At 37.9% G+C, this 12,118-nt stretch overlaps 1 protein-coding gene across 20 annotated transcripts in view; it reads right to left on the bottom strand.

Moving 5' to 3' along the window:
• Window positions 1-12,118, bottom strand: part of LOC135205709 (myoneurin-like) — a 406,587-nt gene that overhangs the window by 210,671 nt on the left and 183,798 nt on the right. The window contains exon 6 of one of the 20 annotated variants that reach the window (XM_064236725.1): window positions 8-417. The exons of 16 other annotated variants lie outside the window; for them this stretch is intronic. In XM_064236725.1, the coding sequence (XP_064092795.1) occupies window positions 10-417 (408 nt within the window). In that variant the 3' untranslated portion in view covers window positions 8-9. Of the gene's footprint in view, window positions 1-7; window positions 418-2,439; window positions 2,883-6,419; window positions 8,746-9,727; window positions 10,151-12,118 lie in introns of those variants that run through there. 3 more of the 20 variants (XM_064236733.1, XM_064236729.1, XM_064236730.1) reach the window with 3 other exon arrangements.

Genomic DNA, 12,118 nt, shown 5'->3' with positions numbered 1-12,118 from the left:
TCCTTACTTTTATTGCTGATGATGCCTGCGTATATGTTTCATTAACCCAGACCTTTGAGCTGACTGGTAGGAGCATAATTTGCAAGCGAAAGGCTTTTCACCAGTGTGCCTTCTTATGTGTTCCTTGAGGTGACAAGCCTGAGCAAAGTGTGAAGGGCAATACTGACACGAGAAAGGTTTCTCTTTAGTGTGGACCCTCATATGCTTCACCAGGTCATTCTTTGCTCCGCTCTCTTTGGGGCAGAAGAGACACCGGTAGAAAGCTTCGAGAGTGTGAGTCCGGACATGGGACGCCACCTCAATGGGCACAGTGCTGGTGAAGCTGCAGTGAGGACACTTGTGCTCCAGGAAAAGAGGGTCAGGGGCTTTGGCAGCCTGGTGCTGTCTGGCAAACCTGGTGCTATCCATATGAGGCCCCTGCAAGAAAAAAATTGTATTTAAGTGGTTCAAAATCAAACTTCAAGTATCCGACTTTTGTGTTATATATTTTAAGTAACATTAACACTTTATTTTAAGTAACATTAACACTTTTGTGTGCATGTACGTGTTAATTAATTATATATGTATATATATATATATATATATATATATATATATATATATATATATATATATATATGACTGTGAAATATATTCTGTTAAAACAGAATCCACCTAACAAAAGGAGCCCATAAAAATGCCATAATGTAGAAAGTAAATAACACTATATATACATATATATATATATAAATATATATATATATATATATATATATATATATATATATATATATATTATAATACTTAAATCCACGGCAGAAAGGTGAGTGAAGAACTGGGGAATTGGAACAAATACTTTCGTAGTACTATATTCTACATTTTTCAAGTTCACACTGAATATAATAGAAGTTAACAGACCTTTATATATACAAAAACAGAAAGGGGACAGGGTTACGGTTTGTTAATCTGGGTGGTGTGTTCTTTAAGCAAAAGAGATACGCTGCCCTGATTTTTCACACACCTTTCTACCATGGATTTAAGAATAATCCCAAGCACATGTTCTTTTGTGCTAAATTGGATTGTGTATGTATGTGTAATATATATATATATATATATATATATATATATAGATTGTATATATATATATATTTATATATCATAACTTATCATCTGGTTGTTTAAAAAACTCAGGTGCAGTTCAGATTGAATATAGCTTCAAAAATGTATGCTTTACCAATAGTCTTGTAACCTATTTAATACCTTTCACATTTCTTCAATAAAGAGTTTTTCATTAATGCTTTTAAGAATTTTGTCATGTTTAAGTACATATATATAAATACATACAGACATGCACCCACACACAAATATATATGGTGAACCCCCATATTAGTGCATTCTGGTTTCGCGGATTTGTCACTGAAACATATACCCCCATTATTCATGGAAAATTCTACTATTCTTTGTATTTTTCTGTGAGAAATATCCGCAAATTCCTTTTTTTTATCAATTTCATCATAAAATGCATTTTGTGATAAAACTATTAAAAAACTAGGTATAAACATTTCTAGTGGGTTTTTCTTGAGTTTTAACTAACAATAGAGGCAGTTTTAAGTGTTTCAACTATTCGCAGGCTCTAGTTATTTGTGCAGGGGGCGGGGGGGATCTGGTACCCATCCCCCTTGAATACAGGGGGGGAACACTGTAAATAAGTGTGTGTGTAACATCTGATTGTCCACTGCCACTACCTAATGCCTGCATAACACTCTCAAATGGAGGAATAATAAAAACAATAGTGAAATACTATAAACATGTATTTTGGTCATCATTACAGTTACATGCAGCCCCGGTTAACGGCGGGACTCTGTCCCCAGCTGATGTCACTAACTGAAAATCTGCGATAACAGCACTAAAAACCGCTTAACAGTGCTGTCGACCGGACACTGGCATCGTTAATCAGAGATCGGCACTGCTAACCCGATATCAGCGCTGCTAACTGGATTTCAGCGCTGCTAACCAGAGGTTGGCGCAGAAAATCCTGTTAACAGCATCGCTAGACAAGCACTGTAGAACTGGATAGCCGCTAACTGATGCTGCCGTTAACGGGGGCTGCCTGTATTTCATTTGCAGGTCATATCTCCCTTATAAATGGAAATACTTTATAAAACAGTATCACTGAAGAAAACAAATCTACATAATAGAAACCTCTCCATAAAGCAGCTGGTTCTCACAACATACTATAAATCTGTAATTATACTCAAATATGAGTAAGACAAAGCTAATGCCAGACACTATGTTACATTTGAAATGCTTATGCGATTTTTGAAAATTGTCAGTTATATGAAGTGAGTACATACCGTTGTGCACTTGTGAATAAGAAGTGCTGAGTGACAGTTAAACTAGAGAATATATTATGATAAGTACCAAAGGATATAACACAGGGAAGACATGATAAACTTGGGATGATGGTTCAATTTTATTAATTAATGTTCTTACAGTGCTGGATTTCATTCTTACTTTTGATGCTGATGCCACCTTTGCACGTGGCGGTTCATATCAGACTTCCAAGCTGTCTGGTAGGAGCAAAAGGAGCAAGAGAAAGGCTTTTCACCTGTATGTCTTCTTTCATGCACTTTGAGACGAGACCTTTGAGTGAATTGGGAGGAACAGAAACGACACCAGAAAGGCTTCTCCCCAGTGTGAACTCTCATGTGCTTCACTAGGTCACGCTTCAGTACATTTTTCTTGGGACAAAAGAGACACGGGTAGAACCTTTCACCTGTGTGAGTCCTGATATGGGCAGAAACCTCAAAGGGCACAGTGCTGGTGAAGCTGCAGAGTGGACACTTGTGCTCCGTGGAATTCGGATCAGATCCTAATGTATGGTGCTGTAAGGCACCAGTCTTCTGTAAAACAAAAATCATACTTGAGTGGTGAAAGTAATCACATAAACAAACAATAAATCATTTCATTTACCTCTTTAAAAAAAATATTCCCGTATAGCATCTATGGGAAAGTATAACTGAAAAGCCCTTTCAAAGACCTTGTTACCACAGAAGTTGAGAAATATCCCATGTGACTAACAGGAAGTAAGGATGCCCACAACTCTTAACTTTCCAAATTAGTGTAGTATTTCCTGTAATTCTCATTTGTGTTAATGTATCTTTTTTCCATATGACATTATCTCTGTTCTTTGCATTTCCTGCCCTTTTCTATTTTTTTTATCTTTCCCTTGGAATCACTCTCCTTCCAGTAGGTGAGGATTTTGTGGTTAAGCACCATTTCTTTCTCACTGATTTGTTTACCAGAAATATTTTCTTCTATAAATGCAATGTAATACAGTACAGGCAGTCCCCAGTTATCAGTGGACTCAGTTAATGGCGATTTGGTTTTATGGCGCTTGTCTAGCGCCATAAAATCAGCAATTTATGGCGCCATAATAGTCCAAGTTTCGGTTATTGGCGCCATAAGGTGCTGATAATAGTTACGGTGCCATAAGGTGCTGATTATAGAGTTATGGCGCCATAACATACCTAACAGAGGTGCCATTAACCGAATCTCAGCAACGTCATCAATCACCAAGTTTTGGTTAATGGCAGTTTTCAGTTATCAGCACCCTGCCGAGAATGGAACCCCGGCCGATAACTGGGAACTGCCTGTACATACTTAAATTCACGTAGTCGAATATAAAAAGGCTATGACGACTATGAATATGACAAATTTCTAACCAATTTGTATTTTTCATAACTAATAAACCTGAAGTCTTAACAATATAACTAATAAACTAGAAGTCTTAACAATATAACTAATAAACTAGAAGTCTTAACAATATAATTAATAAGCCTGAAGTCTTAACAATATAACTAATAAGCCTGAAGTCGTAACAATATAACTAATGTCTTAACAATATAACTAATAAGCCTGAAGTCGTAACAATATAACTAATAAGCCTGAAGTCTTAACAATATAACTAATAAGCCTGAAGTCTTAACAATATAACTAATAAGCCTGAAATCTTAACAATATAACTAATAAGCCTGAAGTCTTAACAATATCTTCTGGTGCCAGCTGGAAACCAGTTAAAAAGAAAGAAAAAAAAAATTTTTGATATGCAAGGAATCTGCAGCATCTGGCATCTGAAGCATAGAAAAGGTGGAAAGTGCTCAGCGACCACACTTGAACCCTGTGACACATTTAGTCTTTCTTCCAACCCAGGATTACCAGAGGGCCAGATACAGGTGAGCAGTCACAATTAAGACCTCAGGTTTGTTAGCTATGAAAAATAAAAATTTATTAAAAATTTGTGATTTGTTCATATGCAGAACAAATCTTCGGTCTTAACAATATGATAGACTCATACAACAATCCTGAACCAACTGGAGATTCAGCACACCTAACCACTCTTCCTAGAAACGAGAATTCTAAAGAAGAGTGTCTAAATCTGTAATAGATTAGATATTTATGTACTATCTAAAACTCAGTCCACTGGGAGTAAATAAAATGTAACATATCCAGATTCATTGCATACATGGAAGACCAAGAGAACTATATCTGTTCAAGCAACAAACATGTTGGCCACAAGCAAAGGTTTTGTCACCACTCCTCAGGCTACTGAGAAACAGATTTGTAGTTGTATAGAACATAAAAATAAAGCAATAAACCAGTAAGGCTGCTGTACTCACCAGCATCAAGCCAGTTTCAGCGTATGATGTGCCTAATCTTCAACCCGCCTGTAGGAATGAAGAAGGGAAAAAAAGGGAATGAAAGAGACCAGTCATCTCACTCATTCTCCCTTTCACACAATCATCTTAGGCATGATACAAACTGTTCTGCCAAGGGCACTGGATTAGCTACACAACTTGTTGGACAGCCACCACCAAAGTGGTGTGCTGAAGCCAGGAACCCAGATTCAAAATCCTATGAACAAGCAAGTTATTCTTAAAAGCCAGAGAGGAACTTATTCCTCAGATGTCAAGTGCTCTTGCATGCACAGTATCGGTGATAGAACTTGAAGATAAGGAGTAGGCTTACCTAATCATCTCACATAACCAAAATGAAATGGTATTCTTGGACACTTCTTTCTTGGCTCGGCTTGTGCTAACAAAAAGTCTATGGCACCTAGGTCTTAGGTGGAGAGTCCTTTTTAGATAGCAACGCAGTGTTCTGACAAGACAAAGCAGTAATTCATGAGAATCGTTATCAACAAATTCCTTCAGGAGAAGGATTGGAAAAGGAGACAAATCTATCATCATGAACCGAGGGATTTTAAGTCTTAGCAACGAATTCCAGGAAAAATTCGATGGCTACAGACCCCCAACCACTGGTGGTGTTTTAGGTCATAATCTAGGCCGTGGAGCTCTCCAATTCTCTTCAAGGAAGCCAAAGCAAGAGGGAAAACTGTTTTCAAGATCTGTTCCCTGTCTGATGATTAATGTAGTGGTTCGAATGGAGCTCGAGCGAGACTACTTAGAACCAGAGTAGGCTCCACATAGGAGGTTTGAGTTCTCTGGGTGAACAAGACTGCTCAAAGCTCCTGAACAACATAGATATTTCCCATGATGAGGCGATGTCTATGTCTTTCAGACGTAGAACTAATCTCTAGGCAGCCCTGTTGCTTTTGATAGCAGACACAGAAAGATGATTCTCTGTTCTGAGGAAGATCAGAAAGTTCACTATCCCCTGAACAGAGTTCCAAGTGGAAAGAAACGAAACTCCATCGACAAATCAATCACAGTAGACGACCCACTTGCCCTCATACACAGCTGACGAAGATCTCCTGAGGTAGCTGGAGATCTGAATCTCTGCTCTGTGAGAAAAATCTCTCGCTCGCAAGAGATACTGGACACTCTCCACCCATGAAGAGATAGAGACCCTACTGACTGGTGGCACCTCTCCACATAGGTTGGCAAAGAAGGTTGTGCCAAGGAAGAATTTCTCTCAGTACCTCTGATAGAAAAGACAGAAGGTCCAGGAACCACTCTGCTTGGGGCCACAAAGGAACTAACAGGGTCATCCTGAGATTCCTGGAACCCATCACTGTTCAGGACATGACGGATCAGGCAGAATGAAGGGGAGGCATACACTTCTAGATTGTCCCAAGGATGCTGAAGGCCCTCCTCCACCACAGTGAACCAATCTAGGACCACTGAACAGTAGACCTCTAGCTTCCTGTTGAAGCATGTAGTGAAGAGGTCTAACATTGGTCTTTCCCATAGATGAAATAGCCTGTCTGCTATGTCCTAATGCAAAGACCACTCTGTACCTAGAACTTGACTCTGATGACTTAGATTGTCGGCCACCACATTACTCTTGACCAGAATATACCTGGCCATGAGCTCCATATAGCTGTCAATCACCCACTGGTGTAATTCGACTGTCAACAAGAGAAATTGGCGAGACACCAAACTTATTTATAATAAAAGAGGAACCGTATGTAACAATTTTATTCTAGATGCTTGTGTACAAATATGCTGTACAGATCACATTTTACTATCTGTTAATTCAGCTGGGTGCAACTTATGTATTAAAATTCATTAAACTCAAACTGTGAAACCAATGTTTACACTAAAGTAAAAAATACATCATCTTGTTCTGAGTTAAATTTACATAACAAAACTGGTAGCATATAAAGCAAATTTCTAGTCATTAAAAATGTTATCTAACAGGGACGGTTGAATGATCCACTGAAATTCATGTCCCAGGGATACATTTGTTGTCAGACCCTTGATCTAGGCATTTGGTGCCAACCTATTAAGGCTAAAAAAACATTTTGAAAAATTATAAGAAAGGAATTTTTAATCTGAAAAATACCTTACGAACATGTTTTAAAAGATTCTGTAATGTTTCCTCAAAGTGTTGGGCACCAAACCCCTAATTTTCCAACTTAAAGAATATGTATTGCCTCTTATAGATGCAATTCTCTCTCTGCTTTCACATACTAGGATTCTATTTCGAAAGCTTGCTTTGCTAATTAATGACCTTTAACTCCTGTTCCATATTTCATAGACATATATATGCTTTACATGCTGAGACACAAGATCCAGGACATGTTTATCAGATATATAATAAACCTTATATAAAAGAATTTTGCATTCTGATTTTTAAGAAACAGTATCAATAAACAAAATGAAATCAGTCAGGTTCCTTTGGCTAAAACTGTGGCTTTCAACATACTTTCATGTTTTGATGCTAGCCTCAAGAAATGGATATTCACAATGTCTAATATAAGGAGATTTGCAGAGTTATTTGTCTGTAAGAAAAAAAAGTCATATTAACCAGATACAACATTGTTTTGTAATATAATTCCAATCCATTGTATTTACCACGATTTCGTTAATGATTAAAATTTGTCATTTACCAGAAAATGTCTTTTACTGATCATTGCAAATTTGAACTTAACTGTTGACTGTAAATACTATTTTTATATAGTAATGTACATGTTATCACATTCTTGCACAGAAGTGCACAATACCTTTAAAACTGCCACGCAACATCAGTTGGCATTGATTTCATACAAATCTAGCATCCATTAATGACACAACCCCATAGGGGGGTAGTGCCATCAGTACCCCTCATTTGGTGCAATGAAGGCATTTACTTAGGGTTCTTTGCAGCTTCCCTTCGGCCCCTGGATGCAACTCATTTCATTCCTTTTACTGTACGTCTGTTTATATTCTTTATCTTCCATCTTACTGTCCACCCTCTCCTAACAATTTTTCCATAGTGCAACTACGAGGTTTTCCTCCTGTAAAACCTTTCAAACCTTTTACTGTCAATTTCTGTTTCAGCGCTGAATGGCCTTAGTTGACCCAGTGCTTGGCATAATGAAAAAATCTATATAAATCAAAATCATTAATGACAAGAGAAAAAACTTGTTACCACACAAACATGACAAAAATCGACATAAATCATCACTGTCTCACATAAATAAAATGCTCTAAGGAAATCCAAAAAACCATTCAAATGAGCTGTGACTAAGTTCACAACTAATGGGGTATTCAACTAGTATAAACTTTCTGAGGCTGCTGAATTTAATTTTTATCCTATTATTTTCATCATTTCTCTAAACATGAAATTTACCAGCCATGTTAACTGTCTAACAGTGAGATGTATAACAGGCACAAAATAATTGCATTTACATTTCACTTCTTTTAGGTTAAAACACTCTTGGCTTATTGCCATTAACCAACAACAAAAAAAGTAGTAAACAAAAACTGAAACAAGTCTTCTGTTAATGGAAGGATCATTCATATAATAACTCAAATGAAGAGTGTTATTATAAAGGATTAGTTTCTCCAGACCTCTGAGCCAAACAAAGGATCTTCTCGGGCTGGTTAACCCAAAAGAAGAAATTCCTTGCATTTATGGCCAATGATGTTTTCTGACGTGCCGATTCAGCCCTGACTTTTGAGCTGACTGATATGGGCAGACATGGCATGAAAAGGGCTTTTCTCCTGTGTGTCTCCGTTCGTGTTCTCTCTGATTGGTTGACTGAGTGAACCTGGCAGAACAAAATCGACAGGAGTACGGTTTCTCTCCAGTGTGAACTCTCATGTGTCTGACAGTTTCAGCCTTAATGTCAAATTTCTTGGGGCAGAAAACACAGGGGAAGAACTTTTTACCGGTGTGAGTACGTAAATGAGAAGACATTTCAATGGCCACTGTGTCTGTGTAACTACAATAAGGACACACGTGTACTCGTGCAACTGGTTCAAGGCTTCCGCTTGATCTTCGTCCTCGATCAGCCGTGGCAAAATCCATGTGTGGAATCTGTAAGAGATTGATTCTTTTAATACTGAAAAATGGTGCCACCTCAACTGTGCTTTGTGAAAAATAACTCTTGTGTTGAAGTTAGGTGAAAATGTATAACTTATAGGAACCATGCACAATTGTCTCACTTCTATCCATCTCTTATTTCCATCACAATATTTTTCTTTTTGCTGTTGACAGCTAACATTAACACTTTGGAAGAAAAAGACCGCAGGTGTCATTTTCACCTGAATCAAAAAGCTACAGAATTTTCAGCAGGTGAATACTACACTGACTTCAGTAGCCTACAAAGCCTATACGAATTTCATTAATGATTAAAATTTGTCATGGCATACAAGAAAATGTCTTTTACTAATTATTGCAAATTTGAACATAACTGTTAAATATAAATACTATTTTTATATACTAATAATGTACTTGTTATCACATCCTTGCACAGAAGAGCACAATACCTTTTTAAAAACTGCCGTGCAACATCAGTTGGCAATGATTTCATACTTTCATACAAATCTAGCATCTACTAATGACAAGCAAGGGAAAAAGCTTGTTACCACACAAATATGACAAAAATCGACATAAATCATCACTGTCTCTCAGAAAAAATGCTCTACAGAAATCCAAGAAACCATTCAAATGAGCAGCGACTGTAAGTTCCAAACTCTTGAGGTATTCAACTATAAAATTTCTGAGGCCGCTGAATTTAATTTTTATCCAATTATTTTCATTTGTCTAAACATGAAATTTACCAGCCATGTCTACCACTGAGATATATAACAAGCACAAAATAATTGCATTTACATTTCACTTCTTTTAGGTTAAAACACTCATAGCTTACTGCCATTAACCAACAAAAACTGAAACAAGTCTTCCGTTAATTGTAGAATCATTCATATAATAACTAAAAAGAAGATTATCATATAGAATTAGTTTATCCAGACCTCTGAGCATAATAGGCTCTTCTCGGGCTGGTTAACCCAAAAGAAGAAATTCCTTGCATTTATTGCCAATGATGTTTTCTGATGTGCCGATTCAGCCCTGACTTTTGAGCTGACTGATATGGGCAGGCATGGCATGAAAAGGGCTTTTCTCCTGTGTGTCTCCGTTCATGTTGTCTCTGATGGGGTAACTGTGTGAACCTGGCAGAACAAAATCGACAGGAGTACGGTTTCTCTCCAGTGTGAACTCTCATGTGCCTGACAGTATCAACTTTAAGGACAAATTTCTTGGGGCAGAAAACACAGGGGAAGAACTTTTCACTGGTGTGAGTACGTAAATGAGAAGACATTTCAATGGCCACTGTGTCTGTGTAACTACAATAAGGACACACGTGTACTCGCGCAACTGGTTCAAGGCTTCCGCTTGATCTTTGCCCTTGATCAGCCGAGGTAAAATCCATGTGTGGAACCTGTAAGAGATGATTGTTTTAATACTGCAAACTGGTGTCACGTCAACTGTGCTATATGAAAAATTAGTCTTGCATTGAAGTTATGTAAAAACTTATAGCTTACAGGAACTATGAAAGAAAAATGCTGCAGATGTCATTTTCACCTGAATCAAAAGGCTACAGAATTTTCAGCAGGTGAACACTAGACTAACTTTGGTGGGGAGTCTACTGTTGACATAATTTTGTGTTTCACAATACAGATAAACATTTTTAGGGCTTAGGTATTCAGGAAACAGAGTGATGCCAACACTTAACACAGGGATAGGTTCACTGTTTTCAACAGCAATCCACCCAGTTATCACTTGAACGTTACTTCACTAATGAGAATATTTCAACTTGACCCAAATGTAGTATATTTCACAAAACAGTTTCTTGTTAAATCTAAATAAAAATACGACATAAAGACACAATATCAGACAAAACCAATCCCTTACAAAACCTTACAATCTGCTTTTCATTAATCAGAATACGTACTACGTATACACAGGCAGTCCCTGTTTATTGGCAAGCTCAGTTATTGGCGATCTGGTTTTTTGGGGCTTGTCTGGCGACAAAAATTGGCAATTTTTGGTGATGATTTCTGTTATTAGTGCCCATAACATACCTAACAGAGACACCGATCTCTGATTATTGTTTCGGTTATTGGCGATTTTCGCTTACCATCATGCCATCAGAACAGAATCCCCCTATGATAACTAGGGACTGCCTGTATGTCCACTAACAACAAACTAACCATCAACATAATTGCTGAAATAATTCTGATAACTTCAAACTCACTTTAGCACTTATTTATTCAAAAGGAAAACTTAACCAAGTTTTGACAAAAGTTTTTCCATCCTTAAAATCATTAAAGCACTAAACAGATAAGCCCCCCTGACACATACCCGTGAGCATTCAGTGAAATGTTCAGACAGAAATGTTAAGATTTTCCATTCATGGACTCAAGCTTGATCATTCAGTATGTTTTACTAGAGAGATGGAACACGTGTAATTACGTATGGGTTCTTTTGACCTTTAATCTTCATTTGTCTTACTTTATGGTCCTATTGTCTCCATGTCAAGCTTTATTCAGAAATTAGCTGAATAAAGAAAAATATTATGAGCATAAAATTAGAACTTCCCAAAGTGTGTGCAATTGTAAATATGCTCATAAAACCTGATGTTATAGAGGAGTAATGATAGTAGTTTATATATGACAACGTCTCCAAAAGTTGTGAGAGAGAGAGAGAGAGAGAGAGAGAGAGAGAGAGAGAGAGAGAGAGAGAGAGATTGGTGGAAGAATACATGGGAGTGGTTAAATGGCGGTCGGAAGCATGTCTGTTGTGGCGCTCTGTAGAATGTCAGTGGAAGTCTGTTACGAGAGTCGTAAGAAGCAAGGCGGTTAGTGAATTCAGAGAGTTGGTTTGGCAGCATTTGTCCGTCGGTTGTTAGTTGGTTTTGTGGTATTTGATTGATTTTTGTGTTGTAAGGTTGTTGTGCGTGTGTCTGTCTGGTTTTGGTGACGTTGAAGAGGTTGGGAGGCCATTTTCGGTGTCTGTGAGTGGTGGTTTTGGCGGGTTGTTGTGTTGTTGTGCTTGGGTAAGTCGTGTTCTTTCGGGCTGTGTTCGTCTGCATTGATTGGTCGGGTTATTGAGTTGTTGTGGGGTTGTGGGTCTCGGGTGGTTGGTTTGTGTTTGGTTGTCGGCGGTGGTTGTGTGTCAGCTAGCCTATAGCCTATATCCAGCGGACAGCACAGCCTAGGCCTGAGTATCAGAAGCCAGAGGTGAGTACTTGTTTGTGTTTTTTTGTTCTGTATGTAGGTATGGGTCAATTGTCCTGCTGTATTTTGTCGTGTAAAGAGGAAAGTGTGATTGAGGGTGGGTTTGGTAGCCTGACAGATTAGGGTTTATGTAGGAGAGATTTGCTGCTTGCTCTTAAGCTTGTGATCCC

Source organism: Macrobrachium nipponense, chromosome 24 (assembly GCF_015104395.2).
Source record: "Macrobrachium nipponense isolate FS-2020 chromosome 24, ASM1510439v2, whole genome shotgun sequence".
NCBI lineage: Eukaryota > Metazoa > Arthropoda > Malacostraca > Decapoda > Palaemonidae > Macrobrachium > Macrobrachium nipponense.
Note: the sequence above shows the minus strand (reverse complement) of the source record. Positions and strands in the feature narration are given on the sequence as shown.